At 43.7% G+C, this 21704-nt stretch overlaps 1 protein-coding gene across 2 annotated transcripts in view; it reads right to left on the bottom strand.

Annotated features, from left to right (window-relative positions):
* LOC137648772 (uncharacterized) overlaps window positions 1-21704 on the bottom strand; it is an 84854-nt gene that overhangs the window by 20399 nt on the left and 42751 nt on the right. For both annotated transcript variants that reach the window (XM_068381908.1, XM_068381907.1), the window contains exons 6-7: window positions 11276-11462; window positions 7988-8122 (exon numbers count right to left, since the gene is read on the bottom strand). In XM_068381908.1, coding sequence (XP_068238009.1) covers window positions 7988-8122; window positions 11276-11462 — 322 coding nt within the window. The remainder of the gene's footprint in view (window positions 1-7987; window positions 8123-11275; window positions 11463-21704) is intronic.

Genomic DNA, 21704 nt, shown 5'->3' with positions numbered 1-21704 from the left:
ATTTCTAACAGTCTTGTCTTCTCTATTGTAGGGCCCAATACTATACAGTATTCTAGAAGTTCTATTCCAGATGTGACCAGAATGTGGAATGATCTTCCTAATCAGGCACTTGAATTGGTGGAACTTCAGATATTCAAACTTGCAACGAATGTTTTTATGAAGAACAGGCTGACATGAGTTACTCTTCATAGTTTTTTTATATCACATCTATTTTAGCATTGTTACTGATTTTAGGATATTTCATATTCTTTATTCATTACTTCTCATGTAAATTATGCATTTCCATATTTACTGTCCTCATCGGGCTATTTTTCCCAGTTGGAGCCCTTGGCCTTATAGCATCTTGCTTTTCAACTAGGGTTGTAGTTTAGATGATGATGATGATGATGATACATATACCAAGGCACTTCCCCCAATTTTGGGGGGTAGCCGACATCAAACAAATGAAACAGAAAAGGGGACCTCTCCTCTCTACGTTCCTCCCAGCCTGACAAGGGACTTAACCGAGTTCGGCTGGTACTGCTAGGGATGCCACAGCCCACCCTCCCACGTTATCCACCACAGATGAAGCTTCATAACGCTGAATCCCCTACTGCTGCTACCTCCGCGGTCATCCAAGGCACTAGAGGAAGCAGCAGGGCCTACCGGAACTGCGTCACAATCCCTCGCCATTCATTCCTATTTCTAGCACGCTCTCTTGCCTTTCTCACATCTATCCTCCTATCACCCAGAGCTTCCTTCACTCCATCCATCCACCCAAACCTTGGCCTTCCTCTTGTACTTCTCCCATCAACTCTTGCATTCATCACCTTCTTTAGCAGACAGCCATTTTCCATTCTCTCCACATGGCCAAACCAACTCAACACATTTATATCCACTCTAGCTGCTAACTCATTTCTTACACCTGTTCCTACCCTCACTACTTCGGTCCTAACCCTATCTACTTGAGATACACCAGCCATACTCAGACATTTCATCTCAAACACATTCAATTTCTGTCTCTCCGTCACTTTTATTCCCCACAACTCCGATCCATACATCACAATTGGTACAATCACTTTCTCATATAGAACTCTCTTTACATTCATGCCCAACCCTCTATTTTTTACTACTCCCTTAACTGCCCCCAACACTTTGCATCCTTCATTCACTCTCTGACGTACATCTGCTTCCACTCCATTTGCTGCAACAACAGACCCCAAGTACTTAAACTGATCCACCTCCTCAAGTAACTCTCCATTCAACATGGCATTCAACCTCACACCACCTTCCCTTCTCGTACATCTCATAACCTTACTCTTACCCACATTAACTCTCAACTTCCTTCTCTCACACACCCTTCCAAATTCTGTCACTAATCGGCCAAGCTTCTCTTCCGCGTCTGCAACCAGTTCAGTATCATCCGCAAACAACAACTGATTTACCTCCCATTCGTAGTCATTCTCATCTAACAGTTTCAATCCTCGTCCAAGCACTCGAGCATTCACCTCTCTCACCACTCCATCAACATACAAGTTAAACAACCATGGCGACATCACACATCCGTCTCAGCCCCACTCTCACCGGAAACCAATCGCTCACTTCATTTCCTATCCTAACACACGCTTTACTACCTTTGTAGAAACTTTTCACTGCTTGCAACAACCTTCCACCAACTCCATATAACCTATTCACATTCCACATTGCGCTTTACTTCCACATTTTTCTCTCTATATATCTTTCATACTTCTCTACACTATTACTCTGCAGCCATTCTTCAAAAGCCCTCTTTTTTTTCTTCTACTTTTACCTTCGTTCCACCATTCACTGCCATTCCTCATGCTGCCTCCAACAAACTTCTTGCCACACACATCACGTGCAATGGCAACAAAATTTTCTTTTGCTAACTTCCACTCCTCCTCTAAATTACCAGTTTCTCTTACTTTCACTTCGTCATATGCCATTTCCAATCTTTCTTGATATTTACTTTTTACCCCCAGTTTTATTAGCTCTTCAACCCTCACTAGCTCCCTTTTACATCCACCTACTCTATTCCCCCACTTTTTTGCTACAACTAATTTTCCTTCCACCAAAAAATGATCAGACATACCGTTAGCCATACCCCTAAACACGTGCACATCTTTCAATCTTCCAACCATTCTTTTAGTTATCAACACATAATCCATTAACGCCCTTTCTACCACTCTTCCATTTGCCACTCTTACCCATGTATACTTGTTTTCATCTTTCTTTTTGAAAAAGCTAGGACTTATCACCATCTCTTGCTCAACACACATATCTACCAGTATCTCACCACTCTCATTTTCACCTGGTACGCCATACTTCCCAATGACACCTTCTACCTCTCCAGCCCCTACTCTAGCATTTAACTCACCCATGACAACTACATAATTCCTTCAACCCAGTCCTTCTACACACCTAGTTAATTCATTCCAGAACTCATTCCGCTCTTCTTCACTTTTCTCACAAGCTGGCCCATAAGCACTGACAAAAGCCCAACATTCCCTACCCAACCTAACCCTTACCCACATTAACCTAGATGATATCTCCTTCTATTCCACTACTTTATCTGTCATCCATTCACTCAACAATAAAGCCACACCTTCTCTTGCTCTTCCCCTTTCAATCCCAGACACTCTACCAGACATTTCACCAAACATCACTTCACCTTTCCCTTTTATCTTTATCTCACACAAAGCCAATATATCCATCCTTCTATTCCTTAACATACTTCCAATCTCTCATCTTTTACTCTCTATCGTAATACTGTATATCCACGCACATTCAAACACCCCAAATTTACCAGAAACATAGGAAACTTTATATTTGATCACTCCTGAATTGAAAAACTAAAACTCATACAATTACAGCGACTAAAAATCCTTGGCCGCAAGGAAAGAACCGGTATGGAAACAATTAACACATATTTTCAGCGAGGTATGTGCTAATTATTTTTTCTGCAAGTGCTTCTTGGAACAAACAATTTACGTCAAAGAAAATGTATCGAAAAGTATTTGACCAACGCTGGTGCTATGGAGGAATGAGTTAAGGGGGTGGGGAGGTGTAGGGGTGGGGAAGGATAGTCGTAGTAGGAGGTAGCGGACGGGTGTAGGACGGCACCTCGTTGTTCCGGGGGATGTTGATGAGGGAGAGGTCTAATTGGTGAGGGACCTATGGTGGTGGTTCAATCACGACCCAGTTTTCTATACAGACACTCAGAGTGAGCGAGCTGGGTTTATTCATGGCATTCCATGCATCCATTTTTTCTCTGGTATATTTAGCAATAACTATGCCTTAGAAATGGTGCTAGAGGAGCATTTCACTGGGCGACACAGGTTCCTCACCCAGAAATAGATTTTTCCTTCGTCAAAATCTCTTTAACAACCCATTTTCTTTAAAAAGAAAAAAGAAATCTGTGATTTCTTCCCTTTTCATCTCTCCTAAACATCTGAGTAACATCTGACCTGCTACATATGCAGAACAGTCTTGCTTAGCGTTATCATTTATTTCCTCTTCAAACAGAAACTCTTCATCCCCAAGAACTTAGCTATGTAGGGAAAAATTACACATGCAAATATTATTCCTAACATTTTTGCAATATTTATCCTTACTTCATGTAGCAAAATTGAAAATCTAGTTGGCCAGAAGACCTTTCAATAATCATGCTTTCTCTGCAAAATATTTTATTGTAACGCATCTTTTTGTGAATATCTCCACTTCTCATTGGAGTCATTTACTAAGTTCGTAAATGATACTCTTAAATATGTAGGAGTTCTTCAAAACCCTACTCATATACAGTACACTCCCTGGTCACTGAACATCGATGCTAGTGAACTTCTCATCAGAAATGAAGGGGGATTGGACATTATTGCTTGTAAATACTTCCCTATCGATATTTATATATTCATCATCATGATTTTGAAATTTTAAAATCGGTATGCGAGTTCAAACAATAGTTGCAATTGCATATGAAAACTGATATTTTTCAGATGATTTCTCTTCACCTCATTCTCAGATTGGGGAAATTTTATCCATATATGAGCCTTTTAAGCGATTTTCTTGAGAAACTCTTGCCACGAGGTCCAGTTAACATGAGTTTCAAACACCTAGTGAGCTGCCTTAAACTTTTCCAATAAAGTGCAGTTTTATTCATTCAAAATGAAGTAATTGCTGATAATTTCTAAGCATTTACTTGTGGTTCAGCATCTGCTACTAGCAAAAGCATTTACTTTTTTATCTATTGGAATTGAAGTAATTATTTGAAAATCCAAGCAAAAGGATTTGGTGGAAGTTTTATTCATCAGGCTAATTATCTTCAAAATGCTATCTTCTTGACCTTGAAAATAAAAGAATAAAATTTCTTTTTCTCCCCTACATTATATCCCTTACCTCTAGAGGACGAGCTGGTGCAGGATCACAATCATACTGAGAGGCAGAAATTACACCATATAGTGTGAGTGAAGAAAACAAGCTAAGAGCATTGTATCATTGATGTTGTGAAATACCTGTAGTAACTAATAAATTTCTTTAAATCCTTTAATTGGGAAAGAGCAGGGAAATAAGTGAGAGAATGCCTTCTTTCTGGCGGCCGTCAACCCCTTCGACCAGAGCAGTGCAGCTCTGGCCATAGGAAGTCGTTGGGTGCCATAGACATGGTCTAGGACCATCTCCTTGCCCTTCTTATGAGCCCTCTCCGGGTCAGCCAACCCATTGATAGCCCTTTTACAGGCTAGAACCTGCCCAAAGGCATACTTAGACTCTCTCTGTTTGGCTTCTGAGTTGAACTTAGGGCCAGCAACCCTAAGAAGATGGTCATCACCCATGTCCAAATTATCATCCACCTCCGAGCTCTCACCCATAGGAGCCCAGGACGGGTTGAGGTCATCAACGGAGGGAATGTCGTTTGCTGACATTCCTGCTGCAGGGAAGGATCCGCGAGCTCTTTCTTGCAGAAGAGCTGCCCTTGCCTTTGCATTTTTTAACATGGACTTTGCGTCCTTAGACTTTCTGCGAGGCGGCAGGAACTCCTTCAGCAGAGAAGGTCTGAAGGGCTCCTACCATCCCGAAGAGATCTGAGCCTCTTTTGCAGAAGACTCCTTGTCTTCCTCCAGTGGTCTGGATACTGGCCTAAGCTCCGGCGGGACCACTTCAATAGGCGATGGTCAGAACCTCGTCACTAAGGTAATCTCCAGTGGGGATTCTAAACCTCGGCTTATACGAGGGTGGATGAGGTCGGCCAGAAAAGTAGAATTACTCAATCTCCTTTTCTGCTTCGTCATCAAGACCAGTGTGATCAGAAGCTGCGAGAAGTTTAGTTAGATGTTCGAGGACACTCGAGCAGCTCCACGAGGTCTCATAAGAGGAGAGACGATCATGGGAGGGTCCGAGGCTCTAGAAGAGACGGGTCCCCTCCTAGGGTCGGATGGCGGAGAAGAAGAAAAGGAAACAGATTTTTCCAATGGAATCCTAGGGGTTGACACAACTGCTGTCTGCTTGGGAGGTTCTGGTTGTGCTGTACCTGCTACTGCTTGCTTGACCGCCTTGACCAGGGTATCAAACCACGATGGTGGCTTCCACACAGTAGACAGGTCTGGCATGTCCTTGGGAAGGCCTACAGGTGGAGAATGCCTCCTTGGGGATCGTTGCCTCGGCACCTAAAACTGAGGAGAGGTGGGTCTCTTACCTGGTGCAAGGCGAATAGGTATCTAAAGATCCTCATAAACTCTCTTGGGTGGACGTTCTGGAGTGATGGGTATCCCCGAAAACTTATCGGGAGGTTCCCCGAATTCCTCTAGGAGAGGGATTGGGAGACAAAGGCTATTGCTAGCAAGTCAGGGCGATATGTAGGCTGCTCTGGAACAGCCGCTGATAGTCTGCGAAACTCGTGCCGGGGCTGTAGAGGTGGAGAAGCAGGATCGCTAGCAGAATTAAGGCGACTGAGCGCGAAAGAGTGGGAATTGCGGGCAGAAGTATGATGATCACGCCTAGGAGACCTACAGGAAGGAGTCTAGCGAGCTGGCAAGTGACAAACACGTGCTAGCAAACGACGAGCAGTGCATTGGTGAGTGACATGCTGGCGATCGATGAGCCGGTGAGTTGAAGATCAGTGCGCTGGCGACCGGCAGGCTGGGGGATATCTGGTAGGAGAACTTCTAGCAGTCAAAGGGCACACTTGAGTGCATCATTGCGCGCTGGGGAAGAGTGGGCTGTAGTAGAGCATCCAAGGGCTGGTGAACAACGAGTAGGCAAGTGATGATCACGAGCTGGTCTGTAACGATCATGAAATGACGAGTGAGGATCATGAGATGACACGTGACGATCACAAGCCGGTGCATGACAATCATTAGAAGAGCAGCGATCCCAACCAGGTGAGTAGCGAGATGATTGTCGATCCCTGGAGGAAGAGCGCTGTTTCCTGACGGACGGCATGGGCAAACGTCTGGATGGGTGAAGGGGACAACAGTCCCTAGAAGATGATGAGACCCAGTGGTGGCGAGAGCTCTCGTGGTCAGCAGCAGGTCGGCGTTGGGGTGACGACTGGGGGTGTTTGTCTCATCGGCAGCGATCCTTGGAAGGGGAGTCACGTTGCGCAGGACTAGCAGGATCAACAGAGGGCAATAGATGGGACTCACAGATAGCAAGGGCGTTAACTACAACACTTACGGGCAAAAGAACTTCTACATCGAAAGATGTTGGAGTCGGTCTCCTATGGAACCCCCGCTGAAGAAGCTCTAGCGACACATCCTTCAAAGGAGGGCCTGCAACCCCAGTGACAGCCAAACCTGTAAAACATCGAATAAAGAAAAGAACTCGCCAAGGGCGGGGGTAAAGTTGCTTCTCTAGGGGAAGCAGCTTCATCACCGGAACCCCAGGGTTGGCCTGGTGTTAGCTGATCAACACTACTATTCAATAGATCCTCGGAAGAGACCAAGCAAGCAGGAGCTTTGTGAAGAGATCTGGGGGTCAAGAAAAACCGAGGTTTCTTCGCCGTCGAGAATGACCAAGAAGGCAAGGAATTTCTCCTGGATTTCTTGTGCCCAGGCCCAAATCTCTCCCACTGGGAGACTCCAGGCACTCCTCACAGGTGTTATCCCAGTCTGAGCGCTGTCTTATGCTGGCCGGACACAGCAAATGTGGGTTGGTCTTGAAGGTACAGCAGGAGCATCCTTCAGGCCCTAAGGAAGTCCACACAATGGACGGCAGGAAGGAGAAAATAAGCATACCTGAAAAGAGAAAAAGAAAAATATTTTTACAATGCCAAGTCTGTTTGGAAGGCAGAGAGCAGAGACATCTGTTCTCGGCAAAGGTAGGACATATTGGTGTGTGAGTGAGTGGGGTAGCTGGTAACCCCCACTAACTAGCGGGTTCGGTAGTTGCAACCTCGCTTAAAAATCTTTATGGCTAGTTTTCCAACTTCACCGAAGGATAATCCCTATAAATAGTGTAGGGTTTGCATTTAGTGTCAGAACAAACAAGTTTTGAATGCATGCAAAACAGAATGCAAATGAATCAAATTTTTTACAAATATTTTACTAAGTAGTAATTATTATAAGAATTCTTGATACATATATGGGCTGGACCACTTGTGTTAGTAAGATCTCCAAACAGAACTAATGAACTGCAGGGGTTGAGGCTTTATGAGCTGGATGACCAAGTGAAATTATGTTGGACTTAGGAAAGAACTTTTCAACTTAAGACTTCACTCTTGGAATGCATCTCATTCTAATATACAGGACTTACTGTATTCAAGATTTTGGTTTCGGCAGTTTCATTAACCATTTAGCAGCTTATAAATAAAATCCACATAACCTATACACCTATATACCGTAACACTTAAATTCACTATTCTTAAAATAATAGTCAAGATTTTGGGCTCGGTGGTTTTAGTAAATCATTTAACAACTTATAAATGAAAACCACAGACACTGCATTTGCCATTGACAAACTTTCACAGAAATTACACAAAGAAATACTGTAAGACATATACCTTCAAGTCTTCCAACTGTTTATTGAAAGCCTCTTCTGTGACAACATCAATGTAGGCTGCCTGCAGGTATCTCGAATATTCTTTCGAAAGATCTTCAAACGTAACTTCTTTAGAACTTCCCATACTACTGTCTTCCTGTGAGAAATTACATATAATTAACATTTACTTCTTTTTAACAAGATTACATTAAATTGATATTGTGATATCATGAATATTAAAGCCAAATTTCTAAAAATACAACAAATAATGAGATATGAATAAGAATAGCAAACTAGGATTTTTCAAGCCAGCCCAAAGAATTAAAACCTGTACGTGTAAATTTCGTAACAGACTAATTTTCATAATATTTAAGATAAAATATACAAAAATAAAGTACCCATAATTGATTTCTGGAGACAAAACTTTTGGAAAGCATGCTTTATTACACCACCTCAGTAGAGATAATTGTTTTGCCCTTTACTGCAAATATACACAATGCAGGAGTTAGGTTAGGTCATTACCAGGAAATGGTGGCAGACAATCAAGATAAATCTATATCCATGTGAAGGATAAATTATCAGAATATATAGCCATGATGAAAATTGGTTGCTATTATCATTATCACTAGCTAAGTTTAAACCTTAGTTGGTCACATATTTGGCCATCTTTCTCCTCGTTTTGGAGGACGGGGGAGAAACTTCCAAACAAAACTTACTTCTAGGAAAAGTTGCTCGATCCTGTGGCTTCCCTACACCTAGCGCCCGATCCAATGAAGGGGAAGAAGGGCCAGTCAATATACCTCTCATTCTAAACTTATATCACGACCACTATCTTAGACGATAAATTTCTTATCCTGTGAGGGAGCTAGGTTTGGTACACTATCTGTTGAGCAACTACCACCAGGAAAAGGATACTGGTATCGAGGAATCTATGGGTGCTCCCAAAGGCAATGGGCAGAGATGGTTTTGTAATTACCAGACTTTTGTCTTATAAATTGCACCTGATAGGTTCTTCTTGAGAGCTGAGATTAATCTGATATATAGAACCTGATTTTGTGTGCCCAAATCTGGGATGCTCCATTCATCTCCTTGCCAGCCAAAGGAACTCGCTGGAATGTCCAACAAAGCAAGAAAGAAACCGTTCTAGGGTATTTTCTTTTATTCCTTCTGTCGCTGTAAGAAGTCGTATTGTACTTCGAGGACGAGAAAGCAATTCATCCTGGTCAACTTCCTCGGTCTTAGAGTATTGCATCCCGGAAAATGGGACAAGCCAATTGCCAAAAAAATACAATAAGTAAGTCTTTATCTAGAAGGCACTAGAAAGATACGCAAGAATCCTCTGGGCAAACGGGAGTCTGAAAATATGGTTTAAACTGATAACCAAAGACTAGAGAATGAGGAGATTCCAGCGGACCATATGTTCACTGAGAGGGAGTCGTCCTCTTCCTGATGACAAACTGTGTTGTACTTACGTTCTTCCTTTGAATGGGAAAAAAGTTGGTCACCAAGCTTGTCAACTTTTTTGCCTAGAGTTGACTGCAAAAGTTTGGGGAACTGTCTGGAAGGCCTTCAAGTAAGTCTCTCTTACTTGTGTTCCTTTGGGATCCAAAGGTTCAATATTACAGTAAGGCAGTTCCAGAGTCAGCAAAGTCCTTGCTCTGCCTGTTCAGGACTGTCAATTTGCAAGTTGAGGTGAAGCATGTATGTCTGTACCCAACCAAAAATCTGTCGATGTCCATGCCAAGATACCAAAGACGATGCTAGAGGTCAAGAATCAACTTCTCAAGATTTAATTGAATCTTGAGATCTCGGCAAAAATCAAGACGGTCCCTGTGGCAAAGAACAAGTGCTGACAGCTTCACCAGTAACAGCCAGTCGTCCAGGTAGTGCAAGAGTCTGATTCCCAAAGTTTGGGCTCATGAGATCAGAGTGAAGAGGTGAGTTAATACTTTTGAGGCTGTGGACAGTCCAACACAACCCGAAACTGGAACATCCTTTCTCAAAAGCTGAAATGCAGGTACTTCTTTGACCTCAGATAGACTGGGACCTGGAAATAAGCGTCCAGGAGATCGATGGACAACAGGAAATGGTTTGGTCGAATGGCACTGATCACTGTGCTGGAAGTTTAAATTTTGGACTGGGTCTCCAACTGAGCTTCATTTAAGCATTTTTTTTACTTTTCTATTATCAATTTAAAGTGCATTTTAACAACAGCAATTACAGATCTCAAGATGACGGTATCAAGAATATACTAACATATGATCAACAGAGTATTGTTGATATAATTTCTTAACTTGTACAGTATTATTTTCCAATTTCTAATTCTAAGGTTTCACATTTCGACCTACATTCTTTAGTGATCTCTAATATGATTCTGTACCGTATTATCTGCTGATTTATAATGCTAAATTTCCAGTTTTGACTTATGCTTTTTAACATTACGTTGTATTTAGCGATTTGCAACAACTCTATATTTCCCATTTTGACTTGTGGTCTTTGGTGATTTTTAATACTGCACAGTATCATTTAACATTTGGCAATATCTGATGCTAAATCTCCTGTTTTGAGTTGCACTTTTTAACATTACACAATATATGGCAATTTCTAACTCAAAATTTCTTGTTTTACTCCCTTTACTTTAAGAACTGCTTTTCTGGTCCCCTACAGCAGGGGAACCCTACTCTCTACAGGACCTTCACATTAATTTTATCGCATATATTCCAAGGTACTGTATTTAGCTTTTCACACTGCATATTGCTCGTATACTGACTTGCCTTCTTGGGCAATTTTTTATGGTCAAGAAATTTAGTGTCAAACTTACTGATTTTAAGATTAGCGAATACCATACATTCAGATAACAAGAGTTGACTATATAAAACTTGGCACACAAGTATCAAATTTCAAATCAGGTGATCAATACTAAAGAGACTTATTTTTTTCCATAAATATAAACTTCTTTAATTAGTTATAGCAATTAATGTAAGTACCCATTTCTGTTGCCAAATAGAAGCAAAACAACCAACGAAAATGATGGCTCATAATTCTAATATAACATGAGACAACAGACACATGCAAATTTAGAATATAAACACAAACATCATAGTAAACTATTGATATTAAAAAGTTCAACTACAGTAGATCACCAAAGTTATATGTATGTCTAAACTCTAATAAGATTAACATGAAAGATTGTTTTCAAATGGGGGGGCACAAATTGAGGGGAAAAGTTGAAAAAGATGCATGCCAGAGAAGCAAGTACTTAAAAACTAAAAGTACAAGGCCAATTAAAAACTATTCTATGATGACTTACACTGGAATCTTTTTCACCAGAATATAAGACAGTGACTTCACTTTTGTCGCCACCACTCGAGTCCAGTCGTATGGCGGATATATCGGGGAGTTCAGGGAGTTCAAGAATGGCACTACTTGTCACATCACTTCCTTTGGGACCAATCAAATTTGCTTTCCCAGGTTCAACTCCACCTACCAATGTTGTACTTGATGAAAAAAAAAAAGAGAAATTTAAAAGCTTAGTGATATGAAGCTACTACAATATTTGTGTCTTGGATCATCAATATCTACTTTTACTAAACAATAAACAATGAATGTAAACCTCTTTAGGAATAAAGAAACTTTAATGACATGTCTAAAACTACTATGTCAAACATCAATAATTCCATAATAATATTTTTACAATAATATAACATAATATAGTTCACTCACTAGTATATAAAAATGTTTCATTAATAGAGAGCAAAGACTTGCAATAAGTATATATGGCTTGTAATACTATATGCAGCACAAATGTGAGTAATGACAAGGAAAACGTAGAACTGTTTGAAAAGGTATGACCTTAGTATGGTAAGATTCATAGTCAGAGTACAGCAAAAAGACCGTACTGTACTATACTTCTGTGCTTTGAATTAATAAATGGCAAAGAAATTATGTACAGATCCTGGAAAAAAGGCAGCGATGTCAAATGCAAAGATGTTTTGGACACAGAGATAAGAGAAAATGGGACATAAAAGCAGTATATATGGAACAAGTAGGATGAAAACCTGCAGGAAGGCCGAGAAAATACAATCCTACACTGGGGAAAAGTATAACCCTGCAGCAGCTGCACTATGAAATGAAAGCAAAGAGATTGGCCAGAAAAATAAAGGAATGCAGAACAGAGGTAAAGTAGAAGGGTAAGAAGTGGGTGCAACTGTGGGCCAAAAAGGCACCGCAAAGACCCTGAAGTAATGCCTACAGTACACAGGGTGTGGTGTCACGATGGCAATAACCTCCTACGAAGGATAAGCGATAGATGAAGACCTACATTAAATAGTTCAAACAAACAATAAGAAAGACAGGAGACAACTCATTTCCCATCAAACCTTTTAAAGGGAATAGCGGATTTAAAAACATTTACTATGCTTATGCAGTAGTAGTGTTCTTTACCAACAAAATTCTTACAACATAATACAGTACAGAAGTCTAACAGTATATCCCCACTTCCTAAAATTATCCAGTTATTTCCTGAAAAAGAGAACAATCTGTATATGTAAATACCAGGATAGAGACCAAAACCAAGTCCTTGAAAGTAATGTGGAAATAAATGAGATGAGGACTTACAGCAAAATGTAAATTCAGACAGAAAATAGACAAGATGGAAGTGGTTCTAGATACAGTAAGCCATTACATGTTCAACCATGGTAGTGAAAAATCCCTGATGAAAACTTTAAGAGAATAAAACTAAATCAAGTTAATGCATCATAATTTGAAATGTAAACCCTTAAAAGTTTTCCTTTCAACTACAGTACAATTTCTGCAACTAACTGAAATTGGTGGTTAACAACTACCTAATTGAGATTTGAAATCAAGTCCGATTTTTGGGGGGGCAATACTGTATTTCTCAAATTAACTGATTATATTAATTGCTTATCTCATTTAACACTCTTATATCACAATCTTTTTATGTAATATGTTATTTTCCTTAGTAAAATAAATTTTTGAATATACTTACCCGATGATCATGTAGCTGTCAACTCAGAAAAATCTAAGGTAGGGATACGCCAGCGATAGCTATACAGGTGGGGGTGTACACAACAGCGCCATCTGTCGAGTAGGTACTCAGGTACTTCTTGTCAACAAGAACTCAATTTTCTCCTCGGTCCACTGGTTCTCTATGGGGAGGAAGGGAGGGTCCTTAAATTCATGATCATCGGGTAAGTATATTCAAAAATTTATTTTACTAAGGAAAATAACATTTTTCAATATTAATCTTACCCGATGATCATGTAGCTGATTCACACCCAGGGGGGTGGGTGGAGACCAGCATCCATGTTAACATTAGAAGCTAAGTATCCCGTATTTCATTTTAGCAGTTATTCAAAATAACAAACATAAAATAAATAAGTACCTGGTAAGGAAGTCGACTTGAACCATTACTCTGCCTTTTTAAGTACGTCTTCCTTACTGAGCCTAGCGATCCTCTTAGGATGCTGAACGACTCCTAGGTGCTGAAGTATGAAGGGCTGCAACCCATACTAAAGGACCTCATCACAACCTCTAATCTAGGCGCTTCTCAAGAAAGAATTTGACCACCCGCCAAATCAACCAGGATGCGGAAGGCTTCTTAGCCTTCCGTACAACCCAAAAAACAACAATAAAAAGCATTTCAAGAGAAAGATTAAAAAAGGTTATGGGATTATGGGAATGTAGTGGTTGAGCCCTCACCTACTACTGCACTCGCTGCTACGAATGGTCCCAGGGTGTAGCAGTTCTCGTAAAGAGACTGGACATCTTTGAGGTAAAATGATGCGAACACTGACTTGCTTCTCCAATAGGTTGCATCCATAACACTCTGCAGAGAACGGTTCTGTTTGAAGGCCACTGAAGTAGCGACAGCTCTAACTTCATGTGTCCTTACCTTCAGCAAAGCAAGGTCTTCTTCCTTCAGATGAGAATGGGCCTCTCTAATCAGAAGCCTGATGTAATAAGAAACTGCGTTCTTAGACATCGGTAAAGCAGGTTTCTTGATAGAACACCATAAAGCTTCTGATTGTCCTCGTAATGGCTTTGTACGTCTTAAATAGTACTTAAGAGCTCTTACTGGGCAAAGTACTCTCTCTTGTTCGTTCCCAACCAAGTTGGACAGGCTTGGGATCTCGAACGACTTGGGCCAAGGACGAGAAGGAAGCTCGTTTTTAGCTAAAAAACCAAGCTGCAAGGAACATGTAGCCGTTTCAGATGTAAAACCTATGTTCCTGCTGAAGGCGTGAATCTCACTGACTCTTTTAGCTGTTGCTAAGCAAACGAGGAAAAGTGTCTTCAATGTGAGATCCTTAAAAGAGGCTGATTGAAGCGGTTCGAACCTTGCTGACATCAGGAACCTTAAAACCACGTCTAGGTTCCAGCCTGGTGTGGTCAACCGACGCTCCTTTGAGGTCTCAAAAGACTTAAGGAGGTCCTGTAGATCTTTGTTGGTGGAAAGATCTAAGCCTCTGTGGCGGAAGACCGCTGCCAACATGCTTCTGTAACCTTTGATCGTAGGAGCTGATAGGGATCTTACATTCCTTAGATGTAAAAGGAAGTCAGCTATCTGCGTTACAGAGGTACTGGTTGAGGAAACTGCATTCGCCTTGCACCAGCTTCGGAAGACTTCCCATTTTGACTGGTAGACTTTGAGAGTGGATGTCCTCCTTGCTCTGGCAATCGCTCTGGCTGCCTCCTTCGAAAAGCCTCTAGCTCTTGAGTGTCTTTCGATAGTCTGAAGGCAGTCAGACGAAGAGCGTGGAGGCTTGGGTGTACCTTCTTTACGTGCGGCTGACGCAGAAGGTCCACTCTTAGAGGAAGAGTCCTGGGAACGTCCACTAGCCATTGCAGTACCTCGGTGAACCATTCTCTCGCGGGCCAGAGGGGAACAACCAACGTCAACCGTGTCCCTTCGTGAGAGGCGAACTTCTGTAGTACCCTGTTGACAATCTTGAACGGAGGGAACGCATACAGGTCTAGATGGGACCAATCCAGAAGAAAGGCATCCACGTGAACTGCTGCTGGGTCTGGAATCGGCGAACAATACATCGGGAGCCTCTTGGTCATCGAGGTAGCGAATAGATCTATGGTGGGCTGACCCCACAGGGCCCATAGTCTGCTGCAAACATTCTTGTGAAGGGTCCACTCTGTGGGGATGACCTGACCCTTCCGGCTGAGGCGATCTGCCATGACATTCATGTCGCCCTGAATGAACCTCGTTACCAGCGAAATCTTTCGATCTTTTGACTAAGTGAGGAGGTCCCTTGCGATCTCGAACAACTTCCTCGAATGAGTCCCTCCTTGCTTGGAGATGTACGCCAAGGCTGTGGTGTTGTCGGAGTTCACCTCCACCACCTTGCTTAGATGGAGGGACTTGAAGTTTATCAAGGCCAGATGAACTGCCAAAAGCTCCTTGCAGTTGATGTGAAGTGTTCTTTGCTCCTGATTCCACGTGCCCGAGCATTCCTGTCCGTCCAGTGTCGCACCCCAGCCCGTGTCCGATGCGTCCGAGAAGAGACGGTGGTCGGGGGTCTGAACAGCCAATGGTAGACCTTCCTTGAGAAGAATGCTGTTCTTCCACCACGTCAGTGTAGACCTCATCTCTTCGGATATAGGCACTGAGACCGCTTCTAGCGTCATGTCCTTTCTCCAGTGAGCAGCTAGATGATACTGAAGGGGGCGGAGGTGGAGTCTCCCTAACTCGATGAACTGGGCCAGCGATGAAAGTGTCCCTGTTAGACTCATCCCCTTCCTGACTGAACATCGGTTCCTTCTCAGCATGCTCTGGATGCATTCTAGGGCTTGACTGATCCTGGGGGCCGACGGAAAAGCCCGAAAAGCTCGACTCTGAATCTCCATACCTAGATAGACAATGGTTTGGGATGGGACGAGTTGGGACTTCTCTATATTGACCAGGAGACCCAATTCCTTGGTCAGATCCATAGTCCATCTGAGATTCTCCAGACAGCGACGACTTGACGAAGCTCTTAAAAGCCAGTCGTCCAAATAGAGGGAGGCTCTGATGTCTGCCAAGTGAAGGAATTTGGCAATATTCCTCATCAGTTTGGTAAACACAAGAGGTGCCGTGCTTAGGCCAAAGCACAGGGCTTGGAACTGGTACACGACCTTTCCAAAGACGAACCTTAGGAAAGGTTGGGAGTCTGGATGGACGGGGACATGAAAGTACGCGTCTTTCAGGTCCAACGAGACCATCCAGTCTTCCTTCCTGACCGCTGCTAGGACCGACTTCGTCGTCTCCATTGTGAACGTCTGCTTGGTGACAAAAGCATTGAGAGCACTGACGTCCAGCACCGGTCTCCAACCTCCTGTCTTCTTCGCTACCAGGAAGAGACGGTTGTAGAAGCCCGGGGATTGATGGTCCCGGACTATGACTACCGCTCCCTTTTGTAGCAAGAGCGACACCTCTTGTTGCAACGCTAGCCTCTTGTCCTTCTCCTTGTAGTTGGGAGAGAGGTTGATGGGAGAAGTTGCTAGAGGGGGACTGCGGCAGAACGGAATCCTGTACCCCTCCCTTAGCAACTTCACAGACTGAGCGTCTGCACCTCTGTTCTCCCAAGCCTGCCAGAAGTTCTTGAGCCTGGCTCCCACTGCTGTCTGGAGAGGTAGGCAGTCAGATTCTGCCTTTTGAGGACTTGGAACCCTTCTTCGATTTGCCACGATGACTGTCGGCACGGGTACCTCCTCTGCTGGAGGTTCTGCCACGAAAGGGCGGGATGAACCTAGACGCTGGTGTGTCCATCCTAGGTCTAGGCACGGAAGGTAAAGCTTTGGCCTTACGTGCGGAGGACGCCACCAGGTCATGGGTATCCTTCTGGATCAACGAGGCAGCCATCCCCTTGATCAGCTCTTCCGGAAAGAGACACTTGGAAAGCGGAGCAAACAACAACTCCGACTTCTGGCAAGGAGTGATCCCAGCAGACAAGAAGGAGCATAGATGGTCTCTCTTCTTAAGCACTCCCGACACGTACGAAGCCGCAAGCTCACCAGACCCATCCCGAATGGCTTTGTCCATGCTAGACATGATAAGCATGGCAGAGTCCTTATCCGAAGGGGAAGTCTTTCTGCTTAACGCTCCCAAACACCAATCGAGGAAGTTGAAGATCTCAAAAGCACGAAAAACTCCCTTCAACAGATGGTCCATGTCAGAAAAGGACCAGCAAATCTTAGATCGTCTCATAGCCAGCCTGCGGGGAGAGTCAACCAGACTTGAGAAGTCGCCCTGGGCAGAGGCAGGAACTCCCAAGCCGGGTTCCTCTCCCGTGGCATACCAGACGCTAGATTTGGAAGCAAGCTTGGAAGGCGGAAAGATGAAAGCAGTCTTTCCCAGATGCTTCTTGGACTGCAACCACTCTCCCATAACCCTCAAAGCTCTCTTGGATGAGCGTGCGAGTACGAGTTTGGTGAAGGCAGGAGCTGCTGACTGCATGCCTAAAGCAAACTCGGAGGGAGGAGAGCGAGGGGTTGCAGACACAAACTGTTCCGGAAACAACTCCCTCAACAGGGCAAGGACTTTCCTAAAGTCTAAGGAGGGAGGCGTAGACTTGGGTTCTTCTAAGTCGGAGTGCGGATCGTCCAAATGCGCAGCTTCGTCGTCATCAGATACTCCATCATCCGAAAGCTGAGGAGGAAGTGGCAAAGGTGGAGCAGAAAGCTGAACGGCTGAATCCGGCAGCACGGTTGCATGCGTAGCTGCTGCGGATCCAACATCATGCCGCTGCTGGTCAGTCTGCGAGCTGGCAACAACAAAAGCGGAGTGCTGGTGCGTGGGAGGGACTGCCGTGGGTTGCGGAGCATGCCGCATGGGTTGCGGAGCATGCCGCATTGCGTCAAAACACGGCAGCTTGACAGCACCTTCCCACTGCTGATGTGGTAGCTCACGCATGTCAACGGAGGGTGCAGCATGAACATGCGTCTGGCAGGGTCGACTGCGCATCGGTGGTGGAGCTCTCACAGGTGGAGTGTGGGAGCAGGCAGCCGCAGTATCTGCAGAGCGCACAACCGTGGCAGGTTGTAGGTTAACAGGTGCAGTGTCAACCTTCTCAGCACGATACTCCTGCATGAAGGAAGCAAGCTGAGACTGCATAGTCTGCAGCATGGACCACTTAGGGTCTACCGTGGTTGGTGCGGCAACAGACGGAGTAGTTGCCTGCTGCGGAACCACTCTACCTCTCTTGGGAGGTGTGCAGTCTTCGGAAGACTGCGGCGAGTCCGAACTGACCCAGTGGCTACACCTGGGCCGTTGGACTCGCTAGGAAGGGACCTTACGCTTGAGAGGTCGTGAGACCTTGGTCCAACGTTTCTTCCTCGAAACTTCTTCCACAGACGAGGAATGATAGGGCTCATTCGTCTGTTTGTGGATGGGACGATCTCTGACAGATACGTCCGCAACCACTGAGGGTACATCCGTACGCTGATCAAGGCCTGTCGAACCCTTTGGTCCTTCGACATTGCTTCTCCCCTGGGCTTGGGAGCTTGCAAGAGGTCCCGGACTGGGAGGACGACTGGCACGAACAGATGTACCCTCATGCGCAACACTGACACTGACACTTTTCACTTCACTTGCACTCACTACACTTCCCACTGCACTTTGCGCTTTCAACTCTTTGACATCGGCCAAAAGTTGATTCCGGTCATTAGCTAATGACTCCACTCTGTCACCAAGAGCCTGAATGGCACGCATCATGTCCGCCATGGAGGGTTGAGCACTAGTAGCAGGGTCGGGAGTCACCACTACAGGGGAAGGAGTAGGTTGAGGGGCATGGGGAGAGGAAAAATCAAAAGAGCGAGAAGAACTCCTCCTGATCCTATCCTTCTCTAGCCTACGTGCATTCTTTAGGAATTCGTTAAAATCGAATTCCGAAAGCCCAGCGCATTCCTCACATCGATCTTCCAATTGACAGGATTTACCCCTACAATTGGAACAAACGGTGTGAGGATCTATGGAGGCCTTCGGAAGACGCCTAGAACAAGCCCTAACGCTACACTGCCTGTACTTAGGGACTTGAGAATGGTCAGACATCTTGAATTCTAGAAATAGTCAAGGGGGAATTCCAAAATCTAGCAAAGTTCATTAACAATTAATCCAAATCTAATCAAAAAGCTTGATAAGCTAATGATAAAGGTTCCTGAATAGCGAAGGCTAAAATCTAGAGCGAATACATCACCAAAATCGTGAAAAACAACTCCAGAAACAACAGCGTATCCAAGTAGGTCTTGCCGGTGGCACGACAGAGGAAAAATTGAGTTCTTGTTGACAAGAAGTACCTGAGTACCTACTCGACAGATGGCGCTGTTGTGTACACCCCCACCTGTATAGCGATCGCTGGCGTATCCCGACCTTAGATTTTTCTGTCGGGCAACAGAGTTGACAGCTACATGATCATCGGGTAAGATTAATATTGAAAATTGTATTTTTCCTAGCTATACAAACCTGATTACTTCAACTAGGTAACAGTTTTCAGAGCGCAAGCTAGACAGCCATTAAAACTGTTAACGAGGTAGTTAAAAGACAGGTGGGAGTGAGGGTAAGGAGCCCTGCCCTCTTACCTGTCTCTTCACTTATGACTTTTCGGCTCAGGAATGAGAGGGGTGGCTGAGGAGGGAAGTTTAATATATAGGACTCAGATTTGTATAGCTAAGAAAAATATAAATCACTAAAAATTTGCGATTTGTTCCTACATAAATACAATCCATCGTCCTTTATGTAGGGAGACGTCTACTCTCACCAAGCCAAAGGTAAAAAGTAACGATACAACACAGGTGTGAGTGTGTGAGCAGGGTAGCCAGATACCTCTCCACCACCCCGTTAACCAGCGGGTGGGTGCTTATACCTCGCTAAAAGTCTTAAGGCTAGGCTTCAAGCTTTGCCGAAAGTATAATCCCTATAAATAGCGAAGGTTTGTATTAGTGTCGGAACAAAGAAGTATTAGGAAATGCAGAGGGTTCTATAAAGCCTCCGTCAGCTAGTAAATGGTACTGTACCATAACATGATATTTTCATAATAAAATAAATTTTTGAATATACTTACCCGCTGGTTATATAAAAGAGCTGAAGTCCCTGACGCCAGGGCAGAAAATTCAAATCTCGCGCTATCGAAGATACGCCAGGTGTACCAACCGCACCCTAGCGGTAGAACAGGTGGAACTACACACCAACTCCAGTTCTTCCATGCCTCATAGCCATACCATAGGTAGTCTCTAGAGGGGAGGAGGGAGGGTGTTAAATTTATATAACCAGCGGGTAAGTATATTCAAAAATTTATTTTATTATGAAAATATCATTTTTAAATATAAAACTTACCCGCTGGTTATATAAAAGAGCTGATTGACACCCCTTGGTGGCGGGTCAGAGACAGCTACATACAGAAAATTCACTTAAGGGTTACATACAATAAACTTAAGCAGTTCTCACCTGATAAGGAAGCTGACAGCAATGATACTCTGCCTCATTTCGTCCGCTATCCTTAAGAGATCCAGTAATCCACTCGGGCTGAAAATCTCTAGGAGCTGTCAAACGGTACAAACACCTATAACATGACAGGACCTCAACCAATACCCTTGTTCCGGGTGCACTCAAGGAACAAATTGACCACCTAGCCAAATCAAAGATTGCGGAAGACTGACGCCCAATCTCCACAAACAACCATAAAAAACGAGTTCCAAGAGATAGAAAAGGGGTATTAGGAAAAAAGGGAACGTAGTGGTAGATCATTCACCTACTATCGCATTAGCAGCTATAAAAGGACCCAACGTAAAAAGGTCCTCATAGCGAGTCTGAACATTCTTCAAATAATGGGATGCAAAAACAGACTTACTTCTCCAAAATGTTGTATCCATCAGACTTTGCAGAGAACGGTTCTGTTTAAAGGCCACTGAAGTCGCTACCGCTCTGACTTCATGTGTCTTGACTTTGAGGAGCCTCTGATCCGACTCATCACACTGAGCATGAGCTTCTCGAATCAACAATCTAACGAAAAAAGACAAGGCATTCTTGGACATGGGCATCGAGGGTTTCCGAACTGCACACCACAGAGCGTCTGAGTTACCTCTCAGATTCTTAGTTCTGTCCACATAACACCGTAGAGCTCTAACTGGACAGAGAACCCTTTCCAATTCATCGCCAGCCAAATCCGAAAGGTTAGAAATCTCGAAGGATTTGGGCCATGGTCGAGAAGGGTTTTCATTCTTGGCCAGAAACCCCAGTTGCAAAGAACAAATGGCTTTCCCATTCCGAAAACCAATGTTCTTGCTTAAAGCGTGAACTTCACTAACTCTTTTCGCAGTGGCGAGGGTAACTAGAAAAAGGGTTTTCAAGGTTAAGTCCTTAAATGAAGCCGAGTGTAAAGGCTCAAATCTGTCACTCATGAGAAATTTAAGGACAACATCCAAATTCCAGGCGATGGGAGCCGTTTGAATCATCTTGGTCGTATCAAAAGACCTAAGTAAATCTCGTAGATCCTTATTATCAGAAAGGTCTAGGTTCCTGTGTCGAAAAACCGTCGCCAACATACTCCTGTAACCTTTAATAGTTGATGACGAGAAGTTATGCTTAGTTTTAAGGTCCAAGAAAAAATCTGCTATTTGGGAAAGCGATGTACTGGAAGAGGAAATCGCGTTAGTTCTACACCATTCCCTGAACAACTCCCACTTGGACTGATACACCTTGATGGTTGAAGACCTTCTTGCCCTTGCAATTGCCT

This window comes from Palaemon carinicauda, chromosome 10, assembly GCF_036898095.1.
Source record: "Palaemon carinicauda isolate YSFRI2023 chromosome 10, ASM3689809v2, whole genome shotgun sequence".
Classification (NCBI taxonomy): domain Eukaryota; kingdom Metazoa; phylum Arthropoda; class Malacostraca; order Decapoda; family Palaemonidae; genus Palaemon; species Palaemon carinicauda.
Note: the sequence above shows the minus strand (reverse complement) of the source record. Positions and strands in the feature narration are given on the sequence as shown.